At 44.9% G+C, this 13590-nt stretch overlaps 1 protein-coding gene across 2 annotated transcripts in view; it reads right to left on the reverse strand.

Annotated features, from left to right (window-relative positions):
- Positions 1-13590, reverse strand: part of GTF3C2 (general transcription factor IIIC subunit 2) — a 718613-nt gene that overhangs the window by 87039 nt on the left and 617984 nt on the right. For both annotated transcript variants that reach the window (XM_078650100.1, XM_078650097.1), the window contains exon 17: positions 11161-11268. In XM_078650100.1, the coding sequence (XP_078506226.1) occupies positions 11161-11268 (108 nt within the window). The remainder of the gene's footprint in view (positions 1-11160; positions 11269-13590) is intronic.

The raw sequence follows: 13590 nt of genomic DNA on the forward strand, positions 1-13590 counted from the left end.
AATGAACTCAGTACTTTATAGTTCCCAGCATCACCCTGCATGAACACTGAGTACTTTACAGTCCCCAGCATCACCCTGAATGAACTCAGTACTTTATAGTTCCCAGCATCACCCTGCATGAACACCGAGTACTTTACAGTCTCCAGCATCACCCTGCATGAACATTCAGTACTTTACAGACCCCAGCATCATTGTGCAAGAACTCTCACTACTTTTCATAGTAGTGCAACAATATAGGGCTCTAGACTGCATGAACTCTCAGTACTTTACATAGTAGTGAGACGATAAAGGACTCCAGAGTACATGAACTGTCAATACTATACAATACACAGCATCACCCTGCATGAACTCCAGAGCTGTCAGTACTTTACATAGTAGTGAGACATTATAGTAAGGCTCCAGAGTGCCTAAACGCTCAGTATTTTACACTCCCCAGCACCACCCTGCATGAACTCTCAATCAGCAAGGGATTTATACAGCGTGGCTACTCACCCGTGAGGGTCTCAAGCAAGCCGAGGGGGGTTGGGGGGAGGCTGATCATTCTGGGCGCAGGGGTTCAGTCGAAGAGGTAGGTCCTGAGATCCTTCCTGAATTTGGTTAGCAACGGGGATTGCCTGAGGAGGAGATGCAGGGCGTTCCAAGTCTTGGCGGCGAGGTAGGAGAAGGATCTTCCTCTGCTTTTGTGGATCCATGAGAGGCAGTGGTTCAGATACGATGGTCCTGCGTTGTGGAAGGCTTTGGAGGCATGTGTAAGGAGCTTGAAGGTAATTCTTTTGTTGACTGGGAAACGGTGTAGTTCTCGAAGGTGTTCGGTGATGTGGCTGCAGCGGGGGCTGTTGAGAAACAGTCTGGCTGCGAGATTTTGAAGCTTCTGTAGTTGCCTGAGGAGTTTCTAGGTGATGCCGGCATCGAGTGCGTTGCAGTAGTTGAGTCTGCTGGTGATGAGTGCATGGGTGACCATCTTTCTAGATTCGTTGGGAATCCATTTGAATGTGTTTTGAAGCAGGCGGAGCGTGTGGAAGCATGATGAGGATACAGCGTTGATCTGGTGGTTCATTGTGAGCAAGGAATCCAGTATGATGCCGAGGTTACATATATGGTCAGTGTGGGTTACCCAATTCAGCAAGCTACCAGGAGTCGTCCCAAGCTGAGGGATGGGTTCCAAGATGAGTATTTCTGTCTTGTCTGAATTGAGTTTGAGGCAACTATCTTTCATCCAGGTGGCAACAGCCTTCATCCTGTAGTGGATGTTGAATCTGGCAGCTGTGGGCTCATTGGTGAGGGAGAGGATCAGCGAGGTGCCATAGGCATAGGAGACTATGTTGAGTCTGTGGTTCCTGACGATGGCAGCGAGGGGAGCCATGTAGATGTTGAAAAGCGTAGGGCTAAGGGAAGAACCCTGGGGCAGCTAACCTCTGTGGGTTCTGAGAGGAACAGAGGTAGTTTGACTCGCCGTGTTCAGCCGGTGAGGATGGAGTGGATCCGGTCCTAGGCCTTGTCGCAGATGCCGGGGTAGTGGAGTCTCGTTATTAGGGTGCGGTGGGAGACGGTATCTCTCCCACTTATCACTCTCAGCACTTTACAGTCCACAGCATCACCCTGCATGAACTCTTAGAACTTTACAGTAATGAGACAATATAGGGCTGCAGAGTGCGCAAGCTGTCAGTACTTTACTTAGTAGTGAGACAATGTAATAGGGCTCCAGAGTGCATAAGCTCTCAGTACTTTACAGTCCCCAGTGTCACCCTGCATGAGCTCTCAGTACTTTACATAGTAGTAAGATGATAAAGGGATCCAGAGTGCATGAACTCTCGGTACTTTACAGTCCCCAGCATTACTGAATATGAACTCTCAGTACTTTACATGTTATGAGATGATAAAGGGCTCCAGAGTGCATGAGCGGTCAGTACTTTACGTAGCAGTAAGATGATATATTATAGCTCTACTGTGTATGAACTCAAAGTACTTTACAGGCCACAGCATCACCCTACATGAAATATCAGTACATTACCTAGTAGTGAGATAACTCCCAGTACTTCACATAGTAGTGAGACAGTATAGAGCTCCAGAGTGCATGAACTTTCAGGACACTACTATCTCCAGCATCATCGTGCATGTACTCTCAGTACATGACATAGTAGTGAGACAATACAGTGCTCCAGAGTGCATACACCCTTGTCCTGGTCTCAACTGCTGGAATGTTTCTGAATTTTGCAATAGTGAACATAATATTCACATGTATACTTCCTTTGGAGAGTGATCGATGTCCGTTCACCAGGCTGAGCTGCATTAATTTAAAGTGGGATGGGGGTTTGGGGGTGGGGGTAGGCCTTTCCCTTTCAAGAGAGATGCCCACTGGCCTCACAAGCTAGAAAATCGCCAACTCTACCTCAACCTGGTCCATTTTACTATCCATGTGCGAACTGGGTTGTGAATGCATATTTACCTTTCTGATGAGGAGGAGTGTATGTGAGTAAAAAGTGCACCAGTGTGGAGCATATGTGAGTGCGGTGGTGAGTGTGGAGCGTATGTAAGTGATTTACTGAATGGACACACAAATCCCTCTTGAGATTTGTGTGGATGGCGAACCAAAATGGAATGCTATGGCCAGGCTGTCCAGATGTCCTAGTCTGATCTGAGAGCAGACTTGGAACCACCCTGAACCTTCCTGAGAGGTGTAATAAAGCTGGGTTTGGCAGGAGGGGATGACATACCATTTTCTTTGCCTAGCCTGGGAATGAGCGCTGAAATCTCTCTGGTCATTGCCACTGGATGGTCCGTTTAGTCAGAATTATTGGATATGGTTGGGAATACCTTTTATTTTCCTTAAAAGTTTAGCCATTCCCAATCAGAGCACTCCCAGCTTTACCCCCTTCTCCCCATCGGTGTAACTGTGGCTGTGGCTAGACCAGTATTGCCCTACTATGCAAAAAGTCAACTTCAGCGACGTGGCTTCTGGAAATCACACTCCTATCTACAAGATCAGTTTGGAGAAGTACCCACATTTGAACACTTCAGAGTACAAATGGATCAAATGGGAAACCAATACTGAGCTCAGGGTGCCAGGCATTCTCACATCTATGGATAAGACTTAGAAGCCAATGTAGCTTAGGCAGCTAGGTACCAGACTCAGGCTCTTTGACTGCTGACTTTGTTTCTAGGGTAGATCCCTGCAGGGAAGGCTGAAGATCAACTGGAGAAGGAGTGCTGTCTATTGAAGCAAGGAGACTGCAGGATGGAATCTCTCTAGAGAAAGTCTGGCTTGAGGACTTATCAGAGCAGTTGCCTAGTGATTTGGAGTTGTGCAGGGGTTTGCAGCAAGACCCTGCTTTAAGTGAGGGAGTGGGTTCTGGAAGCCAGACCATGTAGGAGGACGATAACTAGAAAGAAAGGCCAGTTTTACAGAGGAACTCTGAGGCGAGCCCTCCATATCCCTGACACTGTTTGTGTCCGCGTTTGTTCCCAACAGGACCTTGAGATTGCGTGATCCTATTCTATTTGCCTGGAAGTCGTTGGTGGGGTAGCCAGGTATGGGTAAGCTAAGCACATCCCTTCAGTCTTTGCAGGGATATCTCCAGGGTACCTATATTAAGGTAGGGGTGTGTGTAGATGGGCGTGTGTGTGTATGTGTAGGTCTATGTGTAGGTGTGTGTAGGTGTGTTACAATATGCATATGGAGATCAGTGTCCAGTATATCGGTTCCTAGAGTAACAAACGTGCCAGATCGCGTACCTTATGGCAGTAGCACTCCTTACGAGCAAGCAGGATGGGAGAGCACAGGGTGTTCTCTTACGCTGATTTTATTCATTTATGAAAAGGATTTTTAACATCTGCACTAGCCTGGTGATTAAGACAGCTCAAAAAAAATTGTATTCTGGTTCATTATCTCTAAAGTTAATAGAAAAAAGCACAAGTTTATTGTTCTCATCACTAGTATAGCATGGCAGATGGATTATTTCCTCAATTTAACACAATAATATCCCAGCCCACATGTTCAAATTCATGGCAGCTAGTCCAACATATCAGCTGCAGTCCTTGAGTCCAGATTTCACAGCTCATACATTCCCAAAAGGTCAGCGGCAGAAATAGAGTCCAGACTCCACCGCTCATACGTTACCAACAGATCAGCGGCAGTCTTGAGTCCCACCTTCACAGCTCATACATTCCCAACAGGTCAGCGGCAGAACTAGAGTCCCAACTTCACAGCTCATACATTCCAAAGAGGTCAGATGCAGCAATCCCAGAGTCCCAACTTCACAGCTCATACAGTCCCAACAGGTCCGCGGCAGTCAGACACTTCACATGTGCCAACCGCATGAGCCAAGTTTTGCTGGGCTGAACATCTCACAGCCCTGAGGTCACTGACAATCAGGCCAGCACAGCCCCAAGAGGATCCTCCCCATCATGACGAAGGGGGAGCTTCGCTGATAGTCTGCCCTGGGCACTTTAGGTTTAAGCCCTCAAGTGCCATGGGGTGACTATCAGTAACGCCTCACATCATCCTTTCTAACTTGAAACATAGTGAGGTGGAATCAGCAACAGTATCTGACCCCCACCCCCTTCAACTTTTGGATGAGTGAAGGAAGGTCCTCCTCTCACTGGCTAACCCTCGACAAGGTAGGCCAATGAGAAGAGGCTATTTACTATTTACAACAGAAGATTTGAAGAGGGGTGGCTGATCAACCAACTGCAGAAAGATTGAGATGGCAGAAAGACAGCCCCTTAGGGTGCCCAGAGCAGAGCCCTGCTGGGTAAGAGAAAGGATAAAGAGAAGCACCTGAGATAGGGGAGCAGAAAAAGGGTTAAACCTGTTTCTCTGCACACCATGTCACAAACTTGCCCATCTGGTCTTGGAGGAGGACGCCTGGCTGCCAAGATAACATCGCAGACTTTGGGCGGAAGGTCAAAAGCTGTTAAATGTCGCTGCTCAATCTCAACCAATTTGGAGTCTGTGGCTGCCGGGGGAGTGCTGGACTGGCTAGACGTCTGGCAGCCAGACCCATGGGGTCTATGGGACCACGCCCATGGCCACGTAGAGGATGGAAAGCATGCATGCCAAGGTGGCTGGGCAAGATGCATCTGGTAGCCCCTTCCATGGCAACAAAAGGTGGACTGGGCTGGGCAGGGGGCAATGGAAAGGCCCAAGGACCTGGCTGAGTGCCCTCTGGCTTTGTGCAGAGTCAGGGGTGAGAAAGGGGACGGCGCCTCTGGCGCCAGGAGCATCAGCATCAGGACCAGCTCCAGGGAAGGTTGAGGTGGTATAACTGGAGACAGGGGGGAGCCGCAGGGGGAGAACCAGTGGGGGCCCCTCCCGGACACACAGGGGTCAGAAGGTGCGCCAGCTGGAACGGGCCGCCCAAATATGAGGTTCATGGCCTCAAAAAACTCACGGAGTGGGAGTTGCCCTGACTCCCTGAAACTCCAGGAAGAGCAGAGCCAGCCCAGGTGTAGGCTCAACAGCAGTCATGCCTCGCATGACTACATTTCCTCATCTCAGACGATGACCAACAAACCTTTTCAATGTACCCTTCTTGAGCTTGTGGGACTTATGACTTGCAGTGCGACGAGGATCTTGGGCTCTGCGACCGATCCCAGGACTTCCACTCGCCCAGGATTGAGACCGGCACGACATCGAGTGGCAAGGAGCTTGAAGGAGTGCTGCCTCAAAACCTTCTGGTGCATGGTGGGGCAGACAACGTAGGTCTTCGCGTCGTGGTCGCTCTCAAGGCACAAGAGTCAAACAAGATGTGGGTCCATCAGCTTGAAGCCCGCCTTCCCAGAGGACATCTTGCCAGACCAAGAGAAAAATCTCAAAAAGACTGACAAAAAGAGTTCGGATCTGCACTGACTGGCACAGAAAGGAAATAACTGATGTCAGCCCGCTGGGGTGGCACCTACAGACGCACTGCACATGCCACTTCCGGCCCAGACAACGCCATGCAGAGCCAAACTATACCACCTACAAGCGCGCAGGGGTACTGTGCATGAAACATTTCCAGATCTAGTCTGATGCCTGGAGATAACTCTAAGGTAAGGAATCAGTGGCTAGAAATCTCTATCAGATTTCTTAAGCAAAATACATTCTTACCATATGTCCATTCCTTACAACTCCACTTACATTACTCATAAGACTGTCTAACCTTGAGGGAGATAGGTGGTGACTGAGGGGTATGGAAGAAAAGGCAAATGGGGTTAAACAATTGTATGGACCCTTCATTTATATCCACTGCATCTCAGCGAACTGCTCCAAAAAAGGCAAGTAACCAGGCATCAGACTAGCAGCATCACTATCCTTAACCCACTTTTGTCTTTTGCCGCTCCTGAAAAGGCAAAACGTGCATGTAACCTTGTCATATCTGACACCATGTACTCACTATTCGTGTTTAATAATAAATGTCTTCTCTGTTTAGCATAAGCTATAAGAATCACAAAGATATAATCCTCTATTCATGATCTTCGAGGCTCTGCTGAATCAAAGAAAGCAAGCACATTGGGACTAAGATGCGTCTCATCAATTGCCTCTCCCTCTATTTTAGACAGACCCATTCTGTCACCATGGGTCGATCTAGGAAATAGTTAGAAATACATGTGTTAAACTTCCTTGCCAGTACACACACTCATTTGACTGGAAGCATATTGCGAGAATCCTCTCACCACAGCAGGGATCTTGGCCTAAATTTCTTTGCACATTCTCCTTTTCCTCTATTACTCTGTCCTCTGTTAGAGAACTATCTCCACTGCCTGGGGCAATTTGCAAGTGTAGGAACAGTATTCTGTACTTTGATGGTGACCATGTTGTAACTTTACATAGTAATTATTATTATTATTATAATTGCATTTAGATAGCGCTTACTACCCCATACGAGGCGTTGAAGCGCTTTTTCAGCGCGTAGCATGCTACTCCGGAACTGAAGAAGGATTAGTGTTGAATTAGTATAGTGAAATATGAAAATTATTTGAGTGGTGGATAGGTTAGTCAGTTATTTGGATTCAGAAGGATAGTGGAGGGATAGAAGAGGGAAAAGGTTTGCATTTATATAGTGCTTGTTACCCCTGATGTGGTGTTGAAGAGCATTTTTTGGCGAGTAGCACGCTACTCCGGAACCCATAAATGATTAGTGGTGAATTAGTATAGTGAAATATGAAAGTAATTTGAGTGGTGGATATTAGTCAGTTATTTTGATTGAGAAGGATGGTGGTGGGATAGAGGAGGGAAAAAGGTTTGCATTTATATAGCACTTTTTACCCCTGTTGGGGTATTGAAGTGTTTTTTTGGCGAGTAGCACACTACTCCGGAACCCATTAAAGGACTAGTGTTGAATTAGTATAGTGCAATATGAAAGTAATTTGAGTGGTGGATATGTTAGTCGGTTATTTGAATTGAGAAGGGTAGCAGAGGGGTAGAAGAGGGACAAAGATATATATATATATATATATAGCGCTTGTTACACCTGATGCAGTGTTGAAGTGCTTTTTCGGCGAGTAGCACGCAACTCCGGAGCCCATAAAGGATTAGTGTTGACTTAGTATAGTGCAATATGAAAGTAAAAACAATATCCTCTGAGCACACCCACAGTTCAATCAAGTAATTCCAACGTGTATATGGCAAGTAACTCCAATCCTCAGGAGTCGGTTCAAAATAATATAATCTCCAAAGTCAATGCAAACAAAAGTCCACTTTCTGTATAAGAAGTCCTTATAATTTATTTCACAAGTTGATTACACCAGCCAACACGTGTTTCGTCGTGTATATATTGTACCTCGACTTCTTCAGGGCTGTAATCAAACAAAACATTTCCTACTATCAGTAAAAAATATTTTCATGTAACTAAAATTAGATGTGAAATAGTACCAATCGCCAACCATTAAGATAAAAGGCCTGCAGAGTGAAGAGTTTGAAGTGAGAAAAATGAAATAACAGAAAGCCATTCCAGTCTTAATAAGCACCCAGTGTAAAACGAAAGAGAAAGAACCCTACTACCAAGATATATAAGCAAGGTGGGGGTAAATAATCACCTCTGTATCTTTCCGTAATCTCTCTTTTATATTATAGTCCTCATAACACGAACAAGTCAATCAATCTGTAACAACAGAGGCGTAACATATAATATATACCTTATATCCTGTCACTTCTATCCAAAAGGCACCTGTTTGACCCACTAGTGAATCCAAACAGAAATAATATGCCAGCTAAAATTAAGCGATCACCCCCTATGTTATGAATCAATCGGGTTTACCTTCAAAATTCTCCTCGTAACTCATCCAGCAATATGTCAACAGTGTCTGTCTCTCCAAACACCTATAATTATCTACCAAAATCAAAATTAATTATGTTACAAACCAAGTATATATTGCTGGATAGAATTAAACCTAACGCGTATCCTACAAAACTCACCCAGTAAAAATCATCTGGTGTGTTCTAATATATTATCATTTAGACTCCAAACATCCAAAGTATCCTAAACAATAGAAATAGCACATGTCACACCTCAATTCACGGTCCATATACCATAAATGAAATTATTAAACCATCCTGTGAGTACAAACATCAGTGTCAATGTATATTCCTGTATACAATATACCAAGTTTAAATAAACTTATTTCAATTGAAAGTAATTTGAGTGGTGGATATGTTAGTCGGTTATTTGAATTGAGAAGGGTAGCAGAGGGGTAGAAGAGGGACATATGTATATATATACATATATATATATATATATATATATATATATATATATATATATATATATATATATATATATATATATATATATAGCGCTTGTTTGTTACACCTGATGCGGTGTTGAAGTGCTTTTTCGGCGAGTAGCACGCTACTCCGGAGCCCATAAAGGATTAGTGCTGAATTAGTATAGTGAAATATGAAAATAATTTGAGTGGTGGATATTAGTCAGTTATTTGGATTGAGATGGATAGCGGAGGGATAGAAGAGGGAAAAGGGTTATTTCGTGCTTGCTACCCCTAATGAGGTGTTGAGGCACTTTTTTCGGCATATAGTACGCTACTCAGAACCCATAAAGGATTAGTGTTGAATTAGTATAGTGACATATGAAATGTGATAAGTGGACATGTTAGTCTGTTATTTTGATTGAAAAGAATAGTGGAGGGATAGAAGAGTGAAGGATTTGGATTTCATTTTTTTTGGGGACGTCTTAGCAGTAGTGGGGGGCTTGGGATGAGTAAAAAGGGATGTGGAGGGGAAGATTTTAGAAAGGCTTGTTTTGATGGATCAGTATAGTAAAAAAGGTGTCAGAAGGTGCAAGGAGGGGCAGAGTAGGGGAGAGTCTAGAAAGGGCTATTTTGAGGGGGGGGTCATAGTAGTGGTATGGGGTTTGAGATGAATGACAGACTGGATGTAGAGAATATATTGATGGAGGTATAGGGTGAGAAATAGGGTAGTGCAATGGAAAGAGTAGTAGAAAGAGGTTTGAGAAGAGCCAGAGAGTTGAGGTAGAATATATATTGAGAGAGGTATAGGGTGAGAAATAGGGTAGTGCATTAGATATGCTAAATGAGAAGTAATAAATATATAGATTCATAAGTTCATGGAAAATGTATAGATGCATAAAGGAAGTAAGTAGATGTAGATTAAATACATTGATAGCGGGTGAGGGTAGTGCATTAGATATGCTTTTGTTTGGGGGAGGAAAGTAATCAACACAAAGATCCAAGTACATGGAAAGTATATAGATGCACAAAGTAAGTATAAGTAGATTAAAGATGCATTCGATAAACTCTGGTTTTCAAGTGCTGTACTTAAAAATGTATTTATTGATTTTAAAAAACAACAACATTTATTGGACACGATTATACAAGGCAATACTGGTAAATAGGTACCTTTCTTTAGTACAAATAAATGTTTATATACAGAGGGATATGCTGTATATTTTGGTTTGCGTATGATGCTTATGTAGGGAAGAGCCAATTCTTGAGTAGTTTTTTGAAGATAAGGCCGATTTCTGATTAGGAAAGAGAGCTTTTCTTATGAAGTTACTCCAGGAGTCCTACTAGGCCACCAGTGGCACAGCATGAATATCTAAATACGCTACGCTAACTGCTTCTTTTCCTTCAATCATCTACCTTGCTACATCCCTCAACTCCCTGTGCAGCATTATCTGCAATACCAACTGAACCTTGGTGGTGTTCCAATTATTCTCTCAGCACTCCATTGATTTCACTACTTTTTTACAGGCTTGGAAAGTCAACCTATTCTTTCAGCATGGAGCTAGAGGCCAACCCCTCAGGGAACACAGCTCCATCATTTTACACCCTTCAGACAAGTCCGGAGATAAAAGAGGGGATGGGGTAGTAACAGTGGTTTAAAGGGGAAAAATGAAGGGAGGGAGGAGTTGACAGCAGGGTTCCTGGTCTAATCTCACATAAAAAATTGCACTGGGAACAAACACAGAGTGGCCAACGACCCTTATTCCATTTCATTTCTTTGGACAGTCTATTTTGGGCACTATTATGTGCTAAGAGAATCATGGGGCACCCTGAAACCTAATTTGACTTGAAGCTCCGCGTGGTACACCCTGTTTCTGGCAGGTCTGACACATCGTCTAGTGCTAAACAATTTAAGAAGCGCTTACCAACCTTTAGCTACCAAAATCCCTCAACCTCAGTTACTGGGAGATGCGGAGCTCGATAATTGATTTTTGAGCCTCAGGTTTTCAATACCCTTCAGCATACATCACACCGCCAAAGAATTCCTACTAGTTTAGATGCGCTTCCATTTGACTTAGTAGCTAGTTACCCGCTTGGAGAACCCATCTCACATATCAGGAACGCTGCAGAAACTCGCAAAGCCACTTTAACATGTCATTATTCCGATAAATGCTCCATTTGAAATACAAGCGTAACAGAAAGCATGGGATGACCAATGGGTTAACTGAAAACATCATTAAAGTCCATTGCAGCAATTACAATGCAGTGGAAAAATGACTAACATGAAGACTTACAATCATGCATGTTAAAAAAAGGCAACCTCATACTGCTTTACAGTGAATTCTTGGCATTTTACTATGTTGCTGATAAACATAAGTCAATTAATCTTCAGGATAGCTATTTGAAAGATACTTGACACACTCAATTATAGTGGCTGTTAATGCACCCTGGAATTCCAATATGGCAACCAAAAATGCCTACCTTATGAACGGATTCCAGCAGCATGCGGTCAAAGATGAGGTCCCCTTTGGATTCAGAGTGCCACATTCGTTTCATTGGCTCACGGTTGAGGTATTGTTTGAAAGTTGTCTATAAAAGAGAAATTAAAAGACCGTCAGTATTAGATTACGAATAGCTTCTTAGAATTCTTTAACAATTTAATACCTCCGCCTAGGAGCAGGGTGACATGCTGGAACACATTTTAAAAGTTAAAGCTTAATTAGGTACTGTTAGACCTGTCTGGTTTTTTTGCGTAGTCCCTCCAATTTATTATTTATTTTGTCCCCTTTTTGCCCCTTATACCCTTGATAATTTTTGTCCACTAACTTTTTATAGGTGTTGGTCAAGGGGATAGGTGTTCTTTTTCCCCCTCATAGTTTTCACCCCAGGCCCAGAGGCCTGTTCTGACAGGAAAAGTTGGAACCACACAAAATGGTGGCTACCAACTGCCTTAACTGCCAAACCCAGAACTTGCCCATAGACCAGTATAGGGCGTTCCAGAACCTTCTGGTCCATTCTGGACCACTGAGGGACAGCCTATATAAGGCGGAATGCGGGGCAACCATTTTGTCTACCTGAGAGAGTCAGCTGGAGGACAGGCTATCTTGGAAGGTGGGGGGAGGCTAGTGAAAGGGTTGAGTTCCTGAACTAGGAAGCAGCCTAATTAATCCACTTCTCTACTCCTCCTTTGGGATCCTTGTCTTGTCCCCGCTGTGGAAGTTTAAGGGAGACCCTGGGCGCCTGTCTAATCCCTGGACTGAAAGAATAGGGAGGTGGACAGGAGAAGGAGACTACAGCATTGTGGGGTGCAGTCCTCTGCCCAGTGAAAGGACTTCTGCTGTGATTCCCCCAAACGGAGGAGGGCTAATTCTTGTGGCCCCCACCCTTTTATTTAGTCCTCAATACCATCCTGCCCTGGTTTCAGCGTGGGGAGCGGCGCCGAGTGGTGGCTGTAGAGGCGCTTTGTAGGTGAAGGGTGCCGGTTTTCATGAGGCGGCGCTGATCTCGCCGTCTGTGGGACCCCGGGGGCACCGGCCGCGTCGTGGAGAATATGCCCCAGATTTGAAGTTCACGGAGCGCTACCGCGCATGCCCCAAGCGATCCCACTCCTTTGTGCAGGAGGGGCCTAGGACCGAGCAGGCCGGAAGAAGCAGCGTCTTGCCAGCGGAGCCAGCGCGGTGGAAGGCGGGAGCGGAGGCGGGTCTGGAAGCGAGGTGAGAGGCGGTGCAGTGTGAGCGCCTCGCGCATGCCCAGAAGTATAGCGCGTCCCTTGCCAGAGCGAGGAGGATCTGAGGAGGAGCGCCAGGAGTCCCCCGGCGGCGGAAGAAAAAGGGAACTTCTCTCCCCTGCTCGAGCGGCCCATAGTGAGGCTGGTGTGAGCGGGAGGCCGAGGGATCTGTGCAGGCCAAAAGCGGCTGAGGAGACTCGGCGGTAACTGTGACTCTGGATTTTGGCGCCACGCAGAGGAAAGCTGAGGGGCCCCAGAGGCTGAGGAATCTTGATAGCGTGTGGCTCCCTTTTGTCCTGCCCAGGGATTTTCCACGTCCCTTGGCACAACAAGACTACCACCGCCTATTCTGGCCCAAGTAAGGAGGTGTACTGAAGGGGGAGAGTGTCGCTAGAGGTTATCAGAGTATAACCCAGACACTGTTAGTTTCCACAGCTGTGTTACATAAAGTGGGGAGTATCTTGAGGAAATCCTCAGTGACTGTGCATCACGGAGAGGGGGTTGTAGGTGCTGTGGGAGACAAGTATAGTGCACTTAGTAGTAACCTTTTCTAACTAAGGCTGGAGTCTGATAAAATGCACTATTGTTGTTGATTAATGATTTAATTTAGCCAATCTAGAAGTGCTGATCTTCTCTCCTAGAGTGATGCTGTGAAGAGAAGTTGCCGAGGAGTAAAGCAGAGTACAGTAAATGCATAACTGATTTATTGGAGTATAAGTGTTACCTGCCAGTTTTGGTTAGGAGGTCTGACCAAATGTAATGTACTGCAAATGCTGATTGATAATATGTTTTAGAATTTAAAAGTATAGTTAATGCTTCCAAGACAAACTGAAATGCCTTAGTTGTAAATTTTGAAACCAAAGAGCAGAGTATATTATTTTTATAAACCAGTACATATTTTCATAACAAATTGGTGTAGTGTCCTTTTTAAGTGTCATTGCGTGGATTTACTGCTGGGTGGTTTGCAACCTTCACACTTGTGCCTCTGAAATGCATGTCTTACCCTAGGCCAGGCTACCCTAGGTGACCTGACATCCCAGGTTCCAACAGGTACTATAAAATAAATATTAAAAAACACCTTAAATCCCACCCGCCCAAATGAAAGGCACGAGTGGGGCATATAGCCATCGCCTTTAACGTGTAGGACTGTAGACATGGCACCTTTAAAAAGAAAGATATACTTA

This window comes from Lissotriton helveticus, chromosome 6, assembly GCF_964261635.1.
Source record: "Lissotriton helveticus chromosome 6, aLisHel1.1, whole genome shotgun sequence".
In the NCBI taxonomy this organism is placed as follows: domain Eukaryota; kingdom Metazoa; phylum Chordata; class Amphibia; order Caudata; family Salamandridae; genus Lissotriton; species Lissotriton helveticus.